At 44.8% G+C, this 20,201-nt stretch overlaps 5 protein-coding genes across 8 annotated transcripts; 3 read left to right on the top strand and 2 right to left on the bottom strand.

Moving 5' to 3' along the window:
• Positions 1–836: 836 nt before the first annotated feature.
• LOC117642023 (probable phospholipid hydroperoxide glutathione peroxidase) lies at positions 837–6,532 on the bottom strand. 2 transcript variants are annotated; one of them, XM_034379788.1, is made up of 7 exons: positions 6,319–6,532; positions 5,336–5,420; positions 2,393–2,505; positions 2,175–2,322; positions 1,960–2,105; positions 1,654–1,738; positions 837–1,552 (listed from the first exon to the last, which is right to left on the bottom strand). In XM_034379788.1, exons 2-7 carry the CDS (start codon positions 5,417–5,419, stop codon positions 1,520–1,522), a joined length of 609 nt encoding a protein of 202 aa, XP_034235679.1. In that variant the 5' UTR covers position 5,420; positions 6,319–6,532; the 3' UTR covers positions 837–1,519. The 2 variants fall into 2 exon arrangements, with proteins under 2 accessions (XP_034235679.1, XP_034235680.1); XM_034379789.1 differs by lacking the exon at positions 5,336–5,420 and having other exon boundaries at positions 6,319–6,531.
• A 70-nt stretch (positions 6,533–6,602) lies between these two features.
• On the top strand, positions 6,603–10,247 carry LOC117642020. The gene is made up of 14 exons (XM_034379786.1): positions 6,603–6,882; positions 6,959–7,051; positions 7,157–7,293; positions 7,389–7,623; positions 7,707–7,868; positions 7,953–8,115; positions 8,190–8,386; positions 8,461–8,608; positions 8,702–8,855; positions 8,929–9,064; positions 9,161–9,285; positions 9,375–9,596; positions 9,672–9,862; positions 10,212–10,247. The coding sequence occupies exons 3-13, from the start codon at positions 7,160–7,162 to the stop codon at positions 9,859–9,861; spliced, it is 1,866 nt and encodes a 621-aa protein (XP_034235677.1). The 5' UTR covers positions 6,603–6,882; positions 6,959–7,051; positions 7,157–7,159; the 3' UTR covers position 9,862; positions 10,212–10,247.
• LOC117642019 (anillin-like) lies at positions 9,916–13,443 on the bottom strand. Of its 2 annotated transcripts, none has more exons than XM_034379785.1 (8): positions 13,029–13,443; positions 12,638–12,794; positions 11,951–12,564; positions 11,132–11,854; positions 10,837–11,028; positions 10,561–10,758; positions 10,312–10,484; positions 9,916–10,231 (listed from the first exon to the last, which is right to left on the bottom strand). In XM_034379785.1, exons 2-8 carry the CDS (start codon positions 12,759–12,761, stop codon positions 10,117–10,119), a joined length of 2,139 nt encoding a protein of 712 aa, XP_034235676.1. In that variant the 5' UTR covers positions 12,762–12,794; positions 13,029–13,443; the 3' UTR covers positions 9,916–10,116. The 2 variants fall into 2 exon arrangements, with proteins under 2 accessions (XP_034235676.1, XP_034235675.1); XM_034379784.1 differs by having other exon boundaries at positions 12,638–12,768; positions 13,028–13,442.
• A 189-nt stretch (positions 13,444–13,632) lies between these two features.
• LOC117642021 (transcription elongation factor S-II) lies at positions 13,633–15,800 on the top strand. Its single transcript, XM_034379787.1, has 6 exons — positions 13,633–13,875; positions 14,339–14,516; positions 14,596–14,811; positions 14,926–15,134; positions 15,208–15,354; positions 15,465–15,800. Exons 1-6 carry the CDS (start codon positions 13,810–13,812, stop codon positions 15,543–15,545), a joined length of 897 nt encoding a protein of 298 aa, XP_034235678.1. The 5' UTR covers positions 13,633–13,809; the 3' UTR covers positions 15,546–15,800.
• Positions 15,801–16,999: 1,199 nt separating this feature from the next.
• LOC117642162 (mucolipin-3-like) lies at positions 17,000–20,080 on the top strand. 2 transcript variants are annotated; one of them, XM_034380060.1, is made up of 3 exons: positions 17,000–17,191; positions 17,665–18,776; positions 18,856–20,080. In XM_034380060.1, exons 1-3 carry the CDS (start codon positions 17,134–17,136, stop codon positions 19,600–19,602), a joined length of 1,917 nt encoding a protein of 638 aa, XP_034235951.1. In that variant the 5' UTR covers positions 17,000–17,133; the 3' UTR covers positions 19,603–20,080. The 2 variants fall into 2 exon arrangements, with proteins under 2 accessions (XP_034235951.1, XP_034235952.1); XM_034380061.1 differs by lacking the exon at positions 17,000–17,191 and adding an exon at positions 17,268–17,446.
• Positions 20,081–20,201: the final 121 nt, after the last annotated feature.

Below are 20,201 nucleotides of genomic sequence, written 5' to 3'. Positions count from 1 at the left end.
CGCCAATGCTTGCCGCCAGCCCTCTAGTCCCGGAGCATCCCGGAGCGCCAACGACGGGGAAGTAACTTCCAGGTTTCGAGTCCGCCCCGCCCCGCCGCCGTTCAGCCATTCCCGTTTCCAAAGCAACGAATTCATTTTACGACTCTTCCTGGACGTCAGTTCCCCGAGCACGAGCCGCGCGTCGCGTCGTGTCGTCGCGTTCGCAACGAGCGGTAAATAGTCGAAAGACTCGCGAGAAGGGAAGGGAAGACGCCGCTCTCTCGCTTCACGCTCGCTACGAGGTGCGCCACGCTCTGCGAATAACGTCATTTGTCAACGCGCCTTTCGTTTCCTTCGCCTGCAGACTGATTCCCAGAGTCGTTTTCGTCTGCCTCTCTCGCACCCGCACCGGGCGACCAGGAGTGCGAGAGAGACAGAGCGACGGAGACGACCCTCGGAATCAGTCTCCAGATCACGACCAATTCAATGGAAACCCTTTAATTCAGCCCCCACCCCTTCCTGCTGCTCGCTCACACACTGGCAGAGCCGAGCGGCCCGAGCCACCGCGGTATTACCCTAATGGGATCCTTCGGTGCTTTGTTTGTGTTTGAAAAGCGCGGAGGGCCCGGGGTAGATGACGCGTGTGTGTGTGTATGTTCGCGCGCGCGTGTAGTGGTGAGCTACTTGAGACTGAAACCATACTCCGCGGGTTCGTGCGAGGCACTGGAGGGAACCCGAGCGGACCAGATAGGAAAGGAACACTTTAAAGATTAGCTGGTGGTGCCACTTTTCTTGTTGTTTACTCCCGCCAAAATGTATTATGTTGCGAGGTAAAGAGGAGATCCAAAGAAAAGGCGTTTGGTCAAACTTAATTTAATTTACTCAGATGATACACAGCCTTAATGTGCACACAGGTGCTTGACAGTCTTCACACAAAATGTGCCTCGCAGTAGTGATGGAATTTTCGACATTGATTGAGAAAAAGACAACTGCAAAGCATCCGTTGCTCTTGCAAAAGGGGGGGAAAGACACATGAAAGCGAGTATGACACAATGGAAATGTGATTTAAAACAGATTGGCGCATTAAACAAATTAAGAAACAGTGAGTATCTCTAATTTTGTGCTGGGATGACCGAGTAAAACAACACCAACACCGTGCACTAGCCAACTTACTAATGGCACGCCTTTTCAGAAAAACAACAATAAATTGTTCTTATTGTCACTGTTTTAAAATGGTGTTAGTAATCAACCATAGAGTAAAAAACTAAGCCTAAAACAATAATTTAGAGGCAAATTATTTTAAAAAACGTGTAATAAGAGGTACATTTTCCAAAAGGACAATGTCTTGAGAAAATGAAAGTAGACATAAGTGAGCATTTGACATTACACTACAAGGCAATTAACACTAACAGAAAGAAAACCAACAAATAATATAATATCTACGTCTCACGAGTCTACCAAGCAGTTGCAAGAGAAGAGTCCTACTGCATTCTACAGCTAAAAACAGTAAAAACATTATGCTGCATCTTTGTTGATCCTCTTAGAAGTACTTCTCGAGGACGGCGGCTAGTTTCTGAAAACATAAAGAGGAAAACAGAAGCATGAGATGAGGCCCATCAGTGTCACAAGGGCATAGATCAAAGCACCAGGCGGCGCTCCACTCGCTCCACTCACGTGTGGCTCCGTGGTGGGGCTGTGTCGTTCCACGGGCTGCCCGTTCTTGTCCACGACGAACTTGGTGAAGTTCCACTTGATGAAGCTGAAACAAGACGAGACATGTCGTAAACCCTTTCCTCGCTCCAGCGGCATGCATAATGCATGCTGCCCGCCCCGAATAGTGATCAACGCGGCAATCCAGGCTGAGCCGCCCAGACGTCGGGTCAAGTAATAGACTGGAGTCGTAAAAAGAGGGGGAGGGGGCATGCCCAGGCACTCGGCCGGCGGCGGGATTCGAACCTCAAACCTCGGCGCGATACTCACTCTCCGAAGGTGCCGCCCTGCTTGTGCTTCAGGTACTTCCACAGCGGGCTGGCGTCGTCCCCGTTCACGTTCACCTTCTCGAACAGGTCGAAGTGGGCGTTCTGCTTCTTGGCGAAGCAGACGATGTCGTCAGACGTGCCGGGCTCCTGGGACACAGAATGTTAATTAGACGTCGTTAGGAAGACTAGCAAGGTGTTGAAGCGTTTCGGACCTACCTGTCCGTTGAACTGGTTGCAGGGGAAGGCCAGGATGCGGAGGCCGTGGCTCTCCCTGTACTTCTCGTCCAGCTCGACGAGCTCCTTGTAGTTGGTGGCCGTGAGTCCGCACAGCGAGGCGATGTTGACGATCAGCAGCACATGGCCCCTTTCAGTCATCAACAACGTTAGCCTCCCAACAATAAAAGGCAAACACGCTTATCGAGTCGAGTGCTTACTTGTACTTCTCGAGCGACACGTCGTTGCCGGTGATGTCCTTGACGGTGAAGTCGTACACGGACGAGGCGCTCTTCCAGTCGGCCATCTTGTTGGTGTTGGTGGGCGACACGTTCTGCAACAAACGGGCGGCGGTTGAGTCTCGACTGGCGCCTCCAGAGCGCCGCTCACACTTTCATACACGCCGTATGCGCGCCGTGCCGCCGTTCGCTGATAACGGACGGAGATAGAGATAGCGCCGTCCACCTGAGCCTGCCCACGCCTGCCGCTTGCCTTTGGCTAGGGCCGCCTCTGCCGCCTTTGGCCAGTGGCGAGGCCATCCGAAGTCCACCGGGTCACGACCGCGTCACCATTGAGTCACAGTCCAACGGTTGCCGAGAACACCCCCCCCCCCCCCCCCCCCGACGCGCCGTGCCGTATGACGAGGCAGCTCCGCTATGGAATCGCGGAATCATGGAGCCGGAAGGAAAACAGCAAACTCGCCCGGAAAGCCAAAAAGTTAGCGGCGCGCGCGCGGTCCAACTCGACACTTTCTCCCTCACTCGCACGCCGCCAACAAACAGCCACGCACGGGGAGCGATCACGCGTGCCCGTCTGCCAGAGTGAGAGAGACAGACGCGACCGGGTGGAGCAGCGCCGCAAACTTTTTGGCGATAGTGGCGAGTTTATAAGCCCCCCTCCCCCCGCATGCGAGAACCCAGGTCGGGGTTGGGATGGCTCATGGTTTCGTCGACGCCACCTCTCTCTCCATCGCCATGTACTGTCCGCCCGCCAGGCGGCCGTGCTTTCTAAGTGCACAAGTGTCAATCTGAGGCTTCTCAGACCCCGAGAAGCGTGCACTATTTCACTACAGTCTAAGTGCCTACAGCCACGGCGCGAAAACAAAAGAGACGACACCGGCGCGCGTTGCGGCCGACACGCCGCGCGAAGCATTTGCTGCCAACTTTGCTTTCGGGGCGTCTGTCCTCCACCTGACAAAATCCTAATTCCCTTATGAGCGATAAGTCAATTTGGGAGGCGGCTCCGGCAGACAGCGCCACTCTGCCCTTGCGGTTCGCAGTGGCGTGGCTGCCTGGCCGTGCCTGGCCGTGCCTGGCTGCCCGCCGAGGCGACGCGGCGACGCGGCGACGCCAACCCTCATCGACAGCCTATGGCGGGCCGCAGGGCCGCGGCGTGCCGCCATCTCCGATTCCAAACACGCCAGGTGAAAGGTCGCGTCGCGGCGTCGCGGCCCGAGACACATTTTAAGCACACGCCGTCGCACCTCTGGGCCGTGCAGTGCACTCACTATACGCACGCAAACAAGCACGCTGACAAGCGAGTTTCGCCCTGCATGACGCAACAACACACCACACACACGCGCGCGTATGACACAGAAAACTGCAGACCGATTCCGAGAGTCATTTCAGTCGCTATCTCTCTCTCCCGGTCACTTGGGATGAGATACAGAGCGATGCAAACGACACCCGGAACGGACTACGGGGACTTGACGACGGAGTGACGAAGCGTTTTTCCGGCGCAGCAGCGGGCTAGGCGGGTTGATTGCGGTTCCGCTTCCACACCGTGTTGCGCGCCAAGCGTTCATTCTCCCCCTGCAGCTGAGCTGCTCTGCTTGCCCCATTTATTTTTCCACCGGGCCGGGAGGGAAGGCCTGCCAGGGCCTGGCCAGTCGCACGGGGGTCATCGCGTTGCACGTCGATATCTCGGCGTGGCCATCAAATTATCGATTCATCGACCTTCCTCCCACAAAGGCCCGCGGCGCGGCGCGCCACCAAACTCTTTCCGAAAGTCGCTTTCGTCGCCCTGTCTCTCTCGCACTCATGGGGCGTACCGTATAGGTGCGAGAGAGACAGAGCGACTCTCGGAAACAGTCTTGAGGCAAGCCGCCCGGTGGAGGCGGACGCCGCGCTGTCGACTTCCGTCATTCCTTCCGTCAACCGACCGCCTCCTAGCAGTGTCCTCGCTGCCCTGCCCTGCCCTGCCCGGCTGCCCGCAGTCAAAATTAACCGCTCAGCGCGCCGTTCCGCCGCGCCCGGCTGTCCGACGGTGCCGCCGCCGCCGCCGTTCGGGCCCGCCGACCGCAGCCGACCGCAGCCGAACGCGCTGTCGGGTCGGGGCCTTCCGCCTCCGCCGCGGGGAACTCCACTCCACCTGCAGCTGCGGGCCGAAACCGCTGTCTCTGTCGCACACTTAGTGCGAGAGAGACAGTGAAGAAAGCAGAGTTCGCAATGAGTCTGCAGGGCAGAGCGTCACCGCAGACAGTGCCGTGCGAGGCGAGCGGAAGAGCAAGAGAGCGGCCGCGGCCGGTGCGGCCCGCGTGTCGGTCGGACTCTCACACACACTCACACCGCGACTGCGGGCGGCGCAGGGCGGCGGCGAGTGAAGGTCGACGTTGACCTTGACGAGGGTCAACTCACGCCAAGCAGCGGCTGCGAGGCGCGAGGCGCGGCACGGCGGCCAGCAGACTGATTCCGAGAGTCGTTATCGTCGCTCTGTCTTTCTCGCACCAAAACGGGACACCCCAAGAGTGCGAGAGAGACCGAGAGCGACGAAGACAATTCTCGGAATCAGTCTGCAGCCTCGTCATCCGGGGTGGCAAAATCGGGCGTTAGGCGGCAAAATTGTGCATGGGGATAGGACTGTGCTTGTGCTGCCTGCCACAAACACCGAGACATACCAACAACAACAAAAAAATACATAAAAGAAATGGGCATTAAGTTAAAAATCTCAATGGCAATGTTCACAACAGCCAACAAGCTGTCAAAAGAAACACACTCAGGAGAAAGTATACTGGGAAACACTACAAATAAGGTTAAACAAGAAATATTCTGCTTACGAAATGTGACAAGACAAACTAGGTACTCAAGCTCAAACAAGTCAAAGGCAGGGGTCTAGATTAGCAGAGGGAGGTCAAAATAAAAAGTATGCAAAGTGGAGAAACTCACAGTGGTAACAAATCGGGTGCCGAAGAATTGCAGTGAGCAAACAGTTGTGCCAACTTTTAACAAGTTCCACCCGTGGATTCGCATTCTGTGAAGATAAGACCAACACTGAAAATCTAGTTGACAAAAGCTCTACTACATAAGTTTGACAAGACTTCAGAGGAAAGCTGTCTGGTTTCGCACATTACATTATGAAAATCCAGTATGCTCCAAACTTTTTTTTTATTATGAATATTCAAAACACACTATGGAATTACTTTGAGTAAAGCCCAATAGAGACAGATATTTTTCTGAGTGCTGTCCCTCTGTCTAATGTGTGTCATTAGGTTGAAAATCAATAAAACTGAATAACCAATGAGTGCCCAAAGTCCAGACACCAGCAGTGCACTGCCAAAAGAAGTATCACAGACCCAAACCAAGGTATGAAAACGAAATAAACACAAAATAACTTGTACAAAGTCCTCGTGACTGTACAGACTTGTACATAACATTTGGTGTGCGCTGCATCGCATAGCGGAAACTCGTACAAATTTTCAAAAAGTCCTCAATAATAATACATAATACAATTGCCCATAGAATCCCTCTGCAGCAATAACTAACAGCAAATTTCATCTTTCAAACTGAATGATGAGCATGATGAAACACCACAACAATGCACAAGTGCAATTCTTCAAACTTCAGACCCAGGCATAGTAAGTAAAAAATAAATCTTTGAATTTCGAATGGGCAGGAAAATAAAAATGGAAGATTTTGGTCGCTGATTCAGCATCACGTAGCAATCGAAAAGCCGAAAATGTGTAAACAAAAATTGACTTGACGTTATGTAAGCCCTTTCGTCGACCGATGAAACTTATTCGAGAAGATGTCACAGGTCACCGTTGAGCTATTGAAGCAGCAATCGGCAGTAATAGCACTTCAACAAAACCAATAGAGTCTACTTTCTTCGGATATACAATTTAGACGGGTGAAGTGGAGACGACACTAACCTGCTACAGTGGCAGTGACGTTTGGCGTAGACGGCCGGTGGGGATTCTCTGATCAGCGCGACGACGCGGAGACAACTGTCAGCGATAACTCAAAGCCGCCTCCAGCTTACACAACTGAACAACCGACGACACGAAAGTTTCGAGTCGATATTCCAATCAGAGAGTCAGACAGGGACAGACACACGGTTAAAGGGGCGGGGTGGGGGTGGATGACAAACAACATTCTACCGGATAAAAAGAAGAGACGAAAGAAGTTTTGACCAGTGCTACCAGCAGCCACAGTAAGTTTCGTTTCTTCGGGGAAATTGTTTGCCTAGTCCACTTCGTTTGGCTCACAATATTTTAAGATCATAAATATATGAGGTGATGTGATGATGACAGTGTCGACTGGGATACTCTGAATCAATTTACTTTATTATGATTATGGTGTACCTGCGCATACCTTTACTTCCGTCGTCTGCTGTTTGTTGACTTGTACTTAACCTCGACTCGCACCAAAACACACGTTGTATGTAACAACGAAAAGGATATAAATATTTATCTCTTCGTCAGTAGAAGGTTAAAGTGAGTCAAAAGGATTCCGAACCCATTTTTTTAATATTACCTAAGCTTGACACTGACCCTATGGTATTTTTTTCAGGAAAAACCATGTGACACATGATTGATGGGCTGTGTGTGACATAGCAAACGTAATCAAAATAAACATCTCTATCCGAAGAAATTTTTCAGCAAGGTACAGTTGCATTCTTTTCAAATTTCGGTTGATGCTTTTTATTTAGTTTAGGGAAGTGTAGCGGATATTAAAAAGTAATTGTAATTGATGATCCATTTCTTGCAGACCATGTCTCTCCTACTTCAGCTACCGGATGAGCTGTTAGTCATGATTCTTAATTACTGTGCCACAGCAGACCATGTACATATTTCTCGAGTGTGCATGAAGTTAAATGCTATCACCTGTGACCGGAAACTTGTAAAGTATGTCAATAATTATAGTGTCTTTAGAAATGTATTGAAATTTATCTTGTGTGGGCATGTGTTAACTACTTAGCTTTTTTGCGTTTCTGTTTCAGAGTGGTGAATTTTCATTATCAGACAGATATAAATAAAGACCAGATTAAGAGGTTTCTCGCTTTGAAACCTCGGGCTGACAATATTACTACTATTGACCTCACAAGTTGCTATTGGTTGACTTCTTCGTTTATTCAAAATTTGGTCATCCGGCTAACAAATGTGCAAAATATTCTTCTTGCTGACACCACACTAATCCCAAGCCACCTTAAAAATTTGCTACAAACCTTGAGTAGGGTATGATCATTTCTTTTTTATGGTAACTAAAACAAGGATTATTTTATTTGCAAATTCATAAGGTGTTTTTTTTTTTTTTGTAGATAACAAGATTGTCCTGGACGTGGCGGAAAGGAATGGACAGTAATGGTCTTGAGGACATTCTAAAAAGATTGGAGTTTCTATATTTGTGTATTCCTGAATCTAAATGCTTAGCTGATATTGTTAAGTGGGTTAATCTATGTACTGAGCTCAGAGAACTCTGGGTATGTTTAAGACTTTTCAGGACTCATGGTAATCTTGATCCTCTCTTATTCATTCCAATGTTAATTAAGCTTTGAATTTCCCAGATTAATAATATAGATAGTCATAGCTACATGCGATGTGATAAACCAATTGAATTGAGGCACCTAGAAAGAATTATCCTGTATCCATGTACTGTTTGGCCTGTTATAGCGACAGAGGCAGACCTAAAGCAAAACTGGAGATCCATTCCATCTATCACCAAATCTGGTAAAATCAATAATTATAAGCCAATTTTATCACTGTAACAATTGTGTTAATTGGGTTCTGTCTATTTTTTTCAGATAAGGAAAAGTTATTGAATATAGAATCCATTTATGCTCATCGGTGGAGTGAAGTTTGTCATGTTGTTGAATTAGGTGCTTCAAAAATTGAAAGAATATGCTCTCCAGGCCCAGTGGGAACAAATTCTGAAATTATCTTATCTCACCTCAGTAGACTGACAGCTCTTAATATAGTTTTGCCTGAGTCCTCATATTCGGTAAAGTTCTGTTTCCTTTTAGATATTCTTTTGATATTATTGCCCTCTAATCTGAAGGAATTTTTTTTCTCTAGGATTGTTTGCCTTCTCACAATTTAAATTTGAATGAACTGAGTCTTGGTGTGGCCTCTAAGATCCAAGAATGTTCTGTCAGCTTTTGTGAGATGGCATCGACTTGTCCCAATCTTACTTATCTAAACTTACCTGTGCAAGCTCTAGTTTGTGAGTATTAGAAATAATGGCAACTAGAAATTTGAGCGCTCTCTCCGTTGTCTTTATTTTTCTTGTACTTATATTGTCACCCAAATTTTGTAGGTGTTGCCCCTAATGTTGATTCCTCATCAAACAGTTCAGCAAAGCGTGTAAGCCGAGTGAGAGAAAATCTTCCTGGTGGTGCGGAAACCCCATTTAACAAAATGGTTGAATGTACCCCTCTTGTAGAGGTATTTGAAATTGGTGTAACTGGCGAGTGAGTACTAACAGGTCATTGTTTTAATAGGAATTGACTCAATTTAATTTAAAATAGTTCTCATCTTTTACAGAAATAGCATAGTACCTAAAAAGCCAAGTAACCTGCGATGGGATGCTATGAGTTTGTCCTCTGTTGGTGGCTGGAAACATCTAATTGCTGTTACTCTTGCAAACCTTCCCATTAATAATGGAAAGTTTCTAGTGCCTGTAAAGTTTCATCTTTTCTTTTTAGTTTTTATTGCTGCATCCCAGCCATTTCAAACTAACAATATTTCCTTTTGTGCTTCTCTTTCTGTTTTTCAGATTTTGAGAGATTGTACCCTGCTGAAGAGTTTGAAGATTGTAGATCTGGGAAATGAAGCTGCCTGTGTGTATGCTCATGACTTGTACTGTGCTCTTCCACTGGGCAAAGCTTTGCAGGACTTCCAGTAAGTATCATTCTAATACTTTTTTGCAAAAATTCGATGTGTGCACGTAATTAATCACTATAATGTTGGTGTTCTCTTCTTTACTCTAGCTGGACACAATCTTATATAGGTTCAACTTCTAAATTGTGGACCGCATTGCAAAGCATTCCCACTTTGCAACGAGTGGCTCTTTGTCTACAGGGACAAAGCGAATTGGAGGAGCCTGACATTTACAAAACTATGGAAGAGTGCAAACGGCTTTCCTTCTTGCACTTGGCTACTTGTACCACTAAAGTTAAAGCTAAACTCATCAAACGGAACTTAATGGCAAGGTACTCAATCTCAATTCAGTGCTAAATCATTTGCCAAGCAACCACTTGACTATCTCATAAAATTGCTGTTCACAGATGGTCTGAGAGCCGCCCTCATCTGTGTTTGTGGCTAGGAATGCCTGGAGAACTGTCCGACTCAATTGAAACTTCTCCTGCTATCCACTCAGGAGAAATGCTCCAAGAGGGGTCGCGCATTATAGGCATTCCATCTCACAGTTTGAAGTTCCTATCAATTGGCCAGAGGGAGTGGGCCCCACACATGTGAAGTATGAGCAGTTCTTAACACAGTATGAACAGCAATCAATTAATTACATTTTAAATACAACCTCAAATTCATTTTATTTCAAGCAATTCAGATAAATATAGATTTTGTCAGAAACATTTTATAAAATTATGTCAGATAAAAGTAAATCATCACATGATAGATTGGAACCACCCAATAAAGAATAATACATTGATCTAAAATTAATGACTAAACAAATTTACAAATCACAACAGAGATTCACAAAGGCAAACAAATTTAGGCATGCATAATACACTCCTTTAAGTTCCATTCTTTGATAGATGAAAGGACTTGGTTCAGAACTGATACCCACTCACTCATTTCTTTTGCAGAGTCAAAACTTAAGAAATACCTGATTAGAAAAAAAAGAGGACAAAATGATTTCAGCACTTTGCATTTGAATGTAAGTTGGTCTGATTCATGGCTACCCACCTGACAACCGTGGTATCAGAGTTACATTCCATGATGGTTGAATTCATGTCATAAGGACTGCTTAGGCGAGTAGTCTCTAGCATTACTGTGCGGCTACGCGCGCACAGATGGCGAGGTGCAACCTCGACCTTCTCAGAAGAACAGCATCTCAAGTCAATAATATCTATTGGTACCTGAAATGAAACATCATTACCTGTTACTAGTAATTCAAGGAGTATGCTTTCAAAAAATTGAAGGTTTTTTTTTTACCTTTTCATCTTGATCGGCAGGATAATTCCAGAAGTGCAAACGTAAATCACTAAGATGGCACCAACGTCTTTGCCATGCATGACTTCTCAATCCAACTTTCTCAAGGATGGTGAGGAAACCACTCAGCTCGATGCTGTTAGTGAGACATGTCGACAGTCGAACTGACACACTACCACGAAGGGGAGACATTATGGGGACCTAAAATAAAGAAAGTAATATAATTCTTGACTCTTGAGATAAAATAAAGAGAGATCAAAGACTTCATAACAAACATACTTTGTCCAATTGTAAAGTCTGTGGCTGTGTGGAACTGATTTGAGAAAGGTCAACTGATACAGATCCCGAGAGAGCAAAGGCAGGAGTCCGCAAATGTAGAAGCTGTTCTGAACTGCCAGTGTGGTCCAAACATGACTTACTTCGGCGCCGAAGAAGTTTGCAAGCCTTACTAAGTTTACTTTTATGGCTGAGCTGTTGGAAACAAATTAAAAAGAAAAAACACAAAACAGTTTCATTAACAGCCAAATTTGATAGAATTCTCAGATTATATTCCAGGAAAAATGAAATTGCCCACCTGAGGTTTGTATGTACGCAGAGTGTAAATTTGCAATAATGCAACAAATGAGGCAGACAAGTTTGAGAGCTCCAGTTTACTAGTAAAAGTTATGAACTTCACCCCAGGTTCGTATGCCACAGCTTCTGATGCAATAACTTCTTGACCATGGCTTAACACACACAGAAACCATAGATCTTTGTCGTTTTCAGTTTTGCCCCATTTCAGAGAATCTCCTTTAATCTGAGCAGAAATTTCTGAGGCACATAATCGACCCTTGAAGTCTTTAGTGCTTTCAGGGTGAGGTAGAAGTCCTCTAATGTCATCCAGAACAGCCTTATGACGCATGGTTGCCAGAAGGAGTAATCGTTCAGCATCAACCAAAGATGAAGAATTGAAGAATGTTTTAGAAGATCGACAGATGGTCAAAGCCTTACTGGCCTGTGCGATAACTTGTTGGTGAGCATCAGCATCTTTCAGCAGGTGACTTACTTTATCATTGTGAACTGCACTTTTTGCAATACTGTAGGTACCTGCAGCAGGGACAGGAGTAGGTTTTGAAAGACGCACAGATGATCTTACGGTGCTGGTTGGGCAAATCTTTGTAGGAGTTCGGTAAGACTCGATACTATGAAGTGAATCTTCTGCAGAAAAATCTGTTGATCTATCATCAGCAATGGTTGAATTTAAATGGAGGGCTGATCCCAAAGCTTCCTCTAGAAATCTATCCATGTCATAAGTGTCCTGTAAAATCAAAAGGCAAGTACAGAAAATATCACTACTGAGTCTAAAACAAATAATTTGTTAAGGCTTCAAAACTGAAAGAAAAATGGCACAAACCTCAATATCATCTTCTGAATTTTTACCAAAAGAATATCCATCAGATGTGTTATCGCCTGTAAATGTTGTCAGGGGGGTGTTATTGATATTTTCAAACTTGCTGCGCACTGAGTGAACAAAAGAATCATGACTACTTTTTCTTGAGGCATTAGCAGTTAAGCGATTGCACTGTTCTTTTATCTTCTTCTCTTCGTTGGGAGATTTAAGACCTTCATCTGGACCTGCTCTTGGCAAACTTGGGTAGAGTCTCTGATCTTTGGACAACAAAGTGTTCTTCCGTGGTGAGAAGTCGGAAAGGAGTGGCGCAGTTGGTTCAGTTGAAATAGAGGTGCTCAATGCGCCAAGCTCTTGGCTCTTGGCTTTCAGTTCGTCCCTGCTGCTTGAAGTGCCCAGGCCATTTGGTGACAGCGATAAATCAGCACAGGACAGAGGACTCTTCCATAACGGCGACCTGTTGGTTTTGATAAGGGGACTGTTGTACACACTTCTAGCCGGTCTTGCTGGATACAGCAGGTCAGAGACTCGCTTTGGAGACTCATTTTCCTTTCCACCTGCTGAACGTCTCCTCATTTCAGCCCATGTTACAGGCATATCTAATCCTTTCTGAACGCTTGCTGCAAAAACACAATTTTCTAGAAACAATGCAACAAAGTGTATTAAAAATGTGAAGAACCCATGTATAGTCACCTTTGTCATTGGAGGATATCTTGCTTTGACCCAGGACACCTCCACGAAGCGCTTCCAGAAGTTCCTGCTTCCTACGCTCAGCTCGTTGGCGAATTTCCCTCTCTATTTCAGAACTTGTTGGCATGGTGGCGCTTTGAAATCAAACAGGCCAAAAGCCGGAGAAAAATAATATACCATAATGTCACTAACTCGCAACAGTTATGAACAATGAGACCAGAGAATAGACAAAGCCTAGTGAGAACTGTGCACAGTACTGACAGTGCACTAAACTCTTTACATGACAAATTGAATTAGTGGCGTCGTGGTCACCGTACCCATCCCACGCGACCGCAGACTAGGGGACCCAGCTTAACTTTTATTATTACGTTAGGGGAATGTATCAGTACCTACCTTCGGCGATTGTCACGAATTCCCAAGTAAGATGTGAAAAAAAATTGATGATGCCTTGATTCTCGAGAACACGTGGATGCTGCTCCAGTTGCAGTCACCTTGATGGACGATCCACTCAACTCGCGCAGCCGATCACGAATCACAACAGTCAAATGTCAAATCTGGGATGACAGCGTGTCCTGCTGGGGTTCCGCTTCCGATCGTCGGGTCGAGCGGGCCCGCTCGGCTCCTCCGGCTTGCCGTGGACGTGGAGTATGTACGGCGACTTGACGGCAAAATAGGCGACGAATTAATTCCCCGACTTGCGATTCGCGACGAAGACAGCGATCCGGGCCGTCCGAAGGGCGAATCGGGTATCGATTTCGTCGAAACGGGGAATTTGGCGCTGTTGGCCCGGCTAGGCTGGATTAGGGCTTTTGCTTTTCTCACGCTCCCGACTGAGGGGAAATTTCCGGACTTCCCGCCGAATTCTCCGGTGCTCGATGACGACTTTAGCGCTTTCTAGTGGCAACTTGGGTTACTCTTCTCTGGCGTTTGCAGCGACTTCCCTTTTCCACCAAGAGATGGCGCCACACTGGCGTAGCGTTACTGTTTTGAGAGCGGACAGGCCAAAACGCCGCCGACGGCCGCCGACGGCGGCCGACGGCCGACATCTTAGTTGTGTTGCTGCGCGTGTGTAGCCTGGTTCTGTGTCTGATGTTCCCCTCTATTCATCCTGAAAACGCCTTGTTTCCTCGCCTCTCGTGAATCAATTTCGTTGCATTATTCAACTCTCCGCCAACATGAGCGTGCACGACGAGGTTCTGAGGATCCAGAAGAAGCTGAGCAAAATTACGTCGGGTGAAGGGGTCAGTATTAACAGGTTCCCTCCGCTGCCGTTTATCGTCACTCCCGAGTGACGACGAAGTTGCTGTCAGAAAGCTGTTTTGTTGGGACTTCTGTGATGGAAAGTTGTCCTACGTGCTGCCCATGAAGCAAACGTGTGTAGCGCCTAGAACCGATAGTCACCTGATAGTTATTAGCGGGGCGGGAGTGGCGTCTAACCAAATTTGAATGTCCTGGCAAGTTCTTTTTCGCGCGTTCTTCAATTGCTGTGCCTTTCTTATGCCTCTTTCAATCACTTAAACTGGACACCCTTATATTTGTCACATGGATTGATCTGTATTTCCCCCTAATTTGTTCTTGATTTTTTGTCAGTTTTAATGTTGTCAGCTGCCTGTAGAGTGCAAATTTTGCAAGGAAGCATTCCTTAAGTTGTGAATCTATGCTGTATCAATTACGCCCTTAACACCTTTGTTTCCTATTCTTCAGGGACAGGACCAGGCCCTTGAACTCCTCAAGGCGCTGAAGGAGCTGGACGTCACCCTTGACATTCTGACAAAAACTAGGATTGGAATGACTGTGAATGCATTACGGAAGTCAAGTTCAGATGAAGAGGTCATCGCTCTGTCTAAAACGCTTATCAAGAACTGGAAGAAATTTTTACAAGGTATGGATCAGTAATAGTTGTTAATTCTTATGTCCCTTGGATAGGTTTATATTTTTCTGGTGTGTCATTTTTACTATAGGTCCAGCCACCCCTAACAATAAAGATTCTGCGAGCAGCTCTAAGGACAAAAAAGAAGATAAACCCAAAAAAGAAGATTCTCGTGAAAAAGAAAGAGAAAAGGAGAAAGACAAGGGAAACAGGCAATCTGCATCGTTCCCTCCAACCAGCAACACTACAGATGCTGTTCGGCTGAAATGCAGAGAATTATTGGCAACTGCCATTAAAGGCTCAGCTGGTAAGCATCTTGCTTTGTTCTTCCCTTTACACTGTTTGCTCTACATATGGCTCAATTTCTATGTGAATATTTATTATCACTTTCCAATGAACCTCCTTTTTAAATTTGTTATAGACATTCCTGAAGGCTGTGCATCTCCTGATGAATTGGCAGAAGAATTGGAAGAGGCCATTTACAAGGAATTTAAAAATACTGACAACCGGTACAAGAACCGTGTAAGAAGTAGAGTTGCCAATCTGAAAGATACCAAAAATCCAGAACTCCGACAGAATTTTGTCAATGGTGTTTTAACAGCTTCTAGGCTTGCTACAATGACAGCTGAGGTTAGTATATTTAAATGTGATTGATTTGGTTGATTTTTAGTTCCATTGCCTTACAACCATGCATTTTTATCAGGAAATGGCTAGCAGTGAGATGAAAGAAATCAGAAACAAATTTATGAAAGAGGCCATTAATGATGCCCAACTAGCCACAGTACAAGGAACTAAAACAGACCTGTTGAAATGTGGCAAGTGCAAGAAGCGAAACTGTACATACAACCAGGTATGTATCCCAATCATTCTTTGTTCTTCATTTCAAATACAAATGGCATGAAAAATAATGATAATAGAAACTTTATGTTTAAATTAACTTTTACCCTCTCCTCATTTCAGATCCAAACAAGAAGTGCTGATGAACCTATGACCACTTTTGTCTTGTGCAATGAATGTGGCCATCGGTGGAAGTTCTGCTGAGAACATCTACAGCTGCTTTGTAGCCCAGTTCACCGTACAGCTCTTCTTAGTGTGTTTATTTCACACTGTTTGTTTTATGTTTGACTTGATGGAACCTTTTTGTAAATTCTGTTGGATCCCTTTATTGGTCTGGTTTTGCAGTAAGTGTTGCCCTTTGATACACTGATCTGTATTTCTGTTTGGTTTTGAATCAATTAGTGTTGCTGAAAATAAGTAAAAATCAGAAGCAAAAAATATTCACATTTAAAAATTAAATTATGTACTATTTTTGTGGCTCTTGATAATTTTAGCACTGTCTCTGAGCTATGTGTTGCATATATTTTGTAACATTCTGAACAATGAAGTATGCAACACTTGAGTTACTCATTTAATAACTCATTCATTACGCACTTGCCTTTGTTCTTTATCAGTGTTGCCAATTTATAACAGACTTTTTAATTTGTTTTTTTTTCCTTGTTGAAAGTGAAGCAGCCATGTTAGTCCTTAGGCTCTTTGTACCTCGGTCTCATAGTTTCATTATTTCTGTCTTTTAAACATGTGGGTTTGGCTGGAGATAAGACCTCAAGACACTTGTGATAGTACTAACCCTAAGCTTGGGGTATTTTTTTCTTTTTTTGCGTGTGATGTAGATTTTCTTTTCTTCTTTTTTTTTCTTTTTTTTTTTTTTTGCTATTTAAGGTATCTTTTTACAAGATATATAAGTGTGTATTTCGTTCTGAAGACCAGAGTCTAACTTTGGTAAAGTCTAAAAGGAAAGCCGGTTCGTGCAGTTGGCACCCCAAACTTCCATTACAAATAGGGTTTCAGAAAATCCTGTTACAGTACAACCCATCTAATGGTCTTGTTGGAATGCTTATTCATAGGTATTACTCCCTGTTCTCTTTTTGCCTCACCATAATTTTGGAGCATCTTGATAGAACCTCCAATCTCCCAGTATCAGTTGGTTGATGTATTCGTTCTGTATGTGCAATAATAAATAATAATTAAATGCAGTTTTCTGTGCTTAACCCCCACCCCCTCTAGCATTGTTGTACAAGACTCACTAGACTTTACTTGGAAATGATACCAGAAAGTATTAACCACACGAGCCAATAGGATGTAACTGCCCTATGCTCACACTCAACCATGACTCAACCCTAACAACCGTCGTAGAATAACGTCGCTAGGGCCGCTAGAAATTAAATATTACCGCGCTCCAGGGTCATTAGACATCCCAACAACTGCTGAAACAATTAAAGAAAACAGCCGGCTGACCGCCGGTTAAGACGTCGAACACCTCGAACACGAATTAATTCGTGCAGTTTGCATTTCGGCGCCTATGTTCTTTGCAAATGTCTTGAAAGGGAAAGTAAAACGTTTTCTATGTAGTTGGCAACATTGAGGGAGGGGAAGGGGTGGTGGGGGAGGGGAGAGTAGGAGCAAGGGGAGGGGAGGGTGGCTGACGGAGGAGGAGAAAGAAAAGGAAAAAGAGAAAGAGAGAAGAGAAACCGCACGGAGGGAAGCTGGGCGGCAGCAAACATCGGGACGGGACGGGAGGCGTGCTTGGCTTTGTGTTGTCCGGAGATCAGCTGATGGCCCAGTTGACGGAATGAATTCCAATCAAGAAGTTCTGGTGAATTCCCAACCGCCCCGAGATACTTGGTCAGGTAAGACATTAGCAACGTCGCAACGCATGAATCTTAGTGCAGCACGTGTGTAAATGGCCCTAAACCCACAATCCTTGCCTTATCTACGCAGTGTCGCATCACCTTGGTCTCGGCAACAGCTGTAGTGCATGACGTTTCTAGTTATCTAGTTCCGCACGTTTGTTGAAAATGCCGTAGTTGTAACCCGGAACAGTGGTAAAATGTGCCATGCCCTTGCGCAGCTCTTACCATTGTGTGTTCAGGGGTGTGGAAGAGGTATGCTTTAGGTTATGTGCATAGGATGGCAAAAAATACATTTCTTATTAAAGCATGCTTTATCGCGCCTAACTCGCGGTTGTTGTGGTCTAGTTGTTGACGTGGCCTTTGCTGTTCAGTTTTAAGAAAATTAGAAGGTGCACCGTTTCTGCAAGCTTATTCTTTGTCCTTGGCCTTTTGATGGAGCTCCATTTTAATTGGCTGTTTTCACATTTCAGGTTTACCAGAGAACGAAGAAGAAATGGAGGCTTTGGTTATGAATCCCGAGACCCAGGGGTCCAAATCTTCTGATATGACCCATTGTTATGGTACAACCATTTCAAAGGATGTTCCGAGTGTTGGAAATGGTCAGCGAACCAACCTTGAAGGCTCGCCTAGCTCGAGCAATGCACCTTGTCCTGACATATGTAGTGATCAAGAAGTGGACAGAATGAAGCGTCGTTTGCGATTCTTTTTTATGAATCCTATTGAGAAGTGGCAAGCCAAGAACAGGTTTCCATACAAGTTTCTTCTTCAGCTTGTCAAGATCTTCCTGGTCACAGCTCAACTGTGCATCTTTGCTCACAGCCGATACAAGCATGTGAACTACGCATGGGACAACAGAGTCACATTCTCCCACCTGTTCCTCAGAGGTTGGGACACAACAAGAGAAGTTAATTCTTATCCCCCAGCTGTGGGTCCTCTTGCCTTGTATGCCAAAGAAGACTTCTTTCTCACCATAGACCATGCAGTATCTGGATATGGGAATCTCTCCGATGCCATCGGTCCGTACTCGTATGATACTGATGACAATCACATGGCGTCACCTTTGCTGTGTCTTCATCATTACAAGGAAGGAACCATCTTTGGTTTTAATGAGAGCTATGTCTTTAACAGTGAGATAGATAAGACATGTGTCAACCTGACAGTCCCTCACAATGCCTCGCAATTCTCAAGCAAAGACTACTTGCGCAGCTTAGGGGTTGATGTGAACTTCTCTGCTTTAGTACGAGCTTCTCTGGCATTCGCTGTGAAGACTGTTAATTTTAAAGCTGCCAGTGCCATTACGCCTCCTGACTGCTACCGGTTTGATGTGCAGATTGATATGGACAACAGTGATCAAGACGGGCAAATGTTATTGTCTCTTGAAGCTGAACCCATGAGGCTTGTGTGCCAAGGTGATGTTGAATACATTACTGATAACCGCTTGGACTATATTTTAGGAAGCATCCTCAACTCTGTTGTTATTTTGGTTTGCTGCTGTTCTCTCTTGCTCTGTGGAAGAGCAATCTATCGAGCTCAGCAATTGAAAAATGAGACCATTCATTTCTTCCAGACAGTCTACGGCACAGTAAGTTGAATTAAATTCCAGTATTTTTCTGATTTTATTGTCGAGTTGAGCTTTATTTAGTCTTTTCTTCTGTTTGCAGGTGCTTAGCCGTGAAGGCAGATTGGAGTTCCTGAATTTGTGGTATGTTATGATCATTGTGAATGATATTCTCATCATTTTTGGATCAGGAATCAAAGAGCAAATAGACAGGAAGCAACTGGCTGGTGATCAATGGAATATTTGTAGTGTGTTTCTGGGTACAGGAAACTTATTGGTATGGTTTGGTGTCCTTCGATATTTAGGATTTTTCAAGACTTACAATGTGGTCATTTTAACTCTTCGCAATGCTGCTCCGAAAGTTGCCAGATTTTCCCTGTGTGCTCTACTGATCTACGCAGGCTTCACATTTTGTGGGTGGCTGGTGCTTGGGCCTTACCATATAAAGTTCCGTTCTCTGGCAAGCACATCAGAATGCTTGTTTGCTTTAATTAATGGTGATGATATGTTTGCCACATTTTCTATAATGCCTTTGAAATCGCCAATGCTGTGGTGGTACTGCCGCTTTTATCTTTACACATTCATCAGTTTGTACATCTATGTTGTGTTGTCTCTGTTCATTTCCATCATCATGGATGCGTATGAAACAATTAAGCTCTATTACAAAGAAGGGTTTCCCAAGAGTGATGTCCAAGCATTTATGGCCTCATGCACTGATGAAGCTTCAAGTGGTGTATTCCGCAGTGGCTCGTTCTCAACTTCATTTTCATTGCGTTCTTGGTTTGACAAACTCTGCTGCCGTTTACCTATTCGGAAGCCCTTTTCAGGTGGATCTAGTCGATTCATGTAATTGAATTTTGTATTGAGCAGCCAATTGTGATATATTCTACTTCTTAATCATGTATCTCATCTTTTTATTAGTTCCTGATGCCATTTAGCTCAAAATTGTCCTTTTCTTGTGAGTTTAATGATATTAGCTTAAATTTTAGATAGCATCAGTAGAAGTTTACATTTTTATCGTTAATTTTTTTAAATGATGTGTGATGTAACATGCAATGATCTCGTAGTGTTTTTAGTTATATGTGAAGTGTTACCTTCTTGAATGTCATTCATTCATAATATTGAGCTAAGTGCTTGCTCAAGTAACAAGTTTCCTGTAGCGCAAATTTATGTAACTGTATTTGTTTCCTTAGTGTTGATCTTGGTGTTCTTTGTACTGTTTTCAAAGCTTTATGTAATGTTAATCTTAATGAAAGAAATTTATGCCTAGTGATTTATTTGATAAGTATCTTGCTATTGTGGATAATAAACAAGACATATTTTTTAAATCTGCTGTTGATCTCAAAAACCCAGTCATTGGTTTTAGTCCTCCTCAAATTGAAAGAGTAGCTGAGATATTGTTGCATTGGACATTGAATACCTACTGGAAACAGATTTCCCAGGCTGTCT

Source organism: Thrips palmi, unplaced genomic scaffold (assembly GCF_012932325.1).
Source record: "Thrips palmi isolate BJ-2018 unplaced genomic scaffold, TpBJ-2018v1 HiC_scaffold_16, whole genome shotgun sequence".
In the NCBI taxonomy this organism is placed as follows: Eukaryota; Metazoa; Arthropoda; class Insecta; order Thysanoptera; family Thripidae; genus Thrips; species Thrips palmi.
Note: the sequence above shows the minus strand (reverse complement) of the source record. Positions and strands in the feature narration are given on the sequence as shown.

What these genes read in the sequence shown, in the direction of transcription:
- LOC117642023 (XM_034379788.1), bottom strand. Translation starts at nt 5,419, where the DNA reads ATGCGAATCCACGGGTGGAACTTGTTAAAAGTTGGCACAACTGTTTGC. An exon ending in CAGGGCGGCACCTTCGGAGA is followed by an intron (nt 1,739 to 1,959) that starts GTGAGTATCGCG and finishes GTCTTGTTTCAG; the next exon opens with CTTCATCAAGTGGAACTTCA. An exon ending in GCCCCACCACGGAGCCACAC is followed by an intron (nt 1,553 to 1,653) that starts GTGAGTGGAGCG and finishes TTATGTTTTCAG; the next exon opens with AAACTAGCCGCCGTCCTCGA.
- LOC117642020 (XM_034379786.1), top strand. Translation starts at nt 7,160, where the DNA reads ATGTCTCTCCTACTTCAGCTACCGGATGAGCTGTTAGTCATGATTCTT. An exon ending in TCCATCTATCACCAAATCTG is followed by an intron (nt 8,116 to 8,189) that starts GTAAAATCAATA and finishes TATTTTTTTCAG; the next exon opens with ATAAGGAAAAGTTATTGAAT. An exon ending in TGCCTGAGTCCTCATATTCG is followed by an intron (nt 8,387 to 8,460) that starts GTAAAGTTCTGT and finishes TTTTTTCTCTAG; the next exon opens with GATTGTTTGCCTTCTCACAA.
- LOC117642019 (XM_034379785.1), bottom strand. Translation starts at nt 12,761, where the DNA reads ATGCCAACAAGTTCTGAAATAGAGAGGGAAATTCGCCAACGAGCTGAG. An exon ending in GATATCCTCCAATGACAAAG is followed by an intron (nt 12,565 to 12,637) that starts GTGACTATACAT and finishes GTGTTTTTGCAG; the next exon opens with CAAGCGTTCAGAAAGGATTA. An exon ending in TGCGTACATACAAACCTCAG is followed by an intron (nt 11,029 to 11,131) that starts GTGGGCAATTTC and finishes TGTTTCCAACAG; the next exon opens with CTCAGCCATAAAAGTAAACT.
- LOC117642021 (XM_034379787.1), top strand. Translation starts at nt 13,810, where the DNA reads ATGAGCGTGCACGACGAGGTTCTGAGGATCCAGAAGAAGCTGAGCAAA. An exon ending in TGCCATTAAAGGCTCAGCTG is followed by an intron (nt 14,812 to 14,925) that starts GTAAGCATCTTG and finishes AATTTGTTATAG; the next exon opens with ACATTCCTGAAGGCTGTGCA. An exon ending in GAAACTGTACATACAACCAG is followed by an intron (nt 15,355 to 15,464) that starts GTATGTATCCCA and finishes TCCTCATTTCAG; the next exon opens with ATCCAAACAAGAAGTGCTGA.
- LOC117642162 (XM_034380060.1), top strand. Translation starts at nt 17,134, where the DNA reads ATGAATTCCAATCAAGAAGTTCTGGTGAATTCCCAACCGCCCCGAGAT. An exon ending in GCCCCGAGATACTTGGTCAG is followed by an intron (nt 17,192 to 17,664) that starts GTAAGACATTAG and finishes TTCACATTTCAG; the next exon opens with GTTTACCAGAGAACGAAGAA. An exon ending in TCCAGACAGTCTACGGCACA is followed by an intron (nt 18,777 to 18,855) that starts GTAAGTTGAATT and finishes TTCTGTTTGCAG; the next exon opens with GTGCTTAGCCGTGAAGGCAG.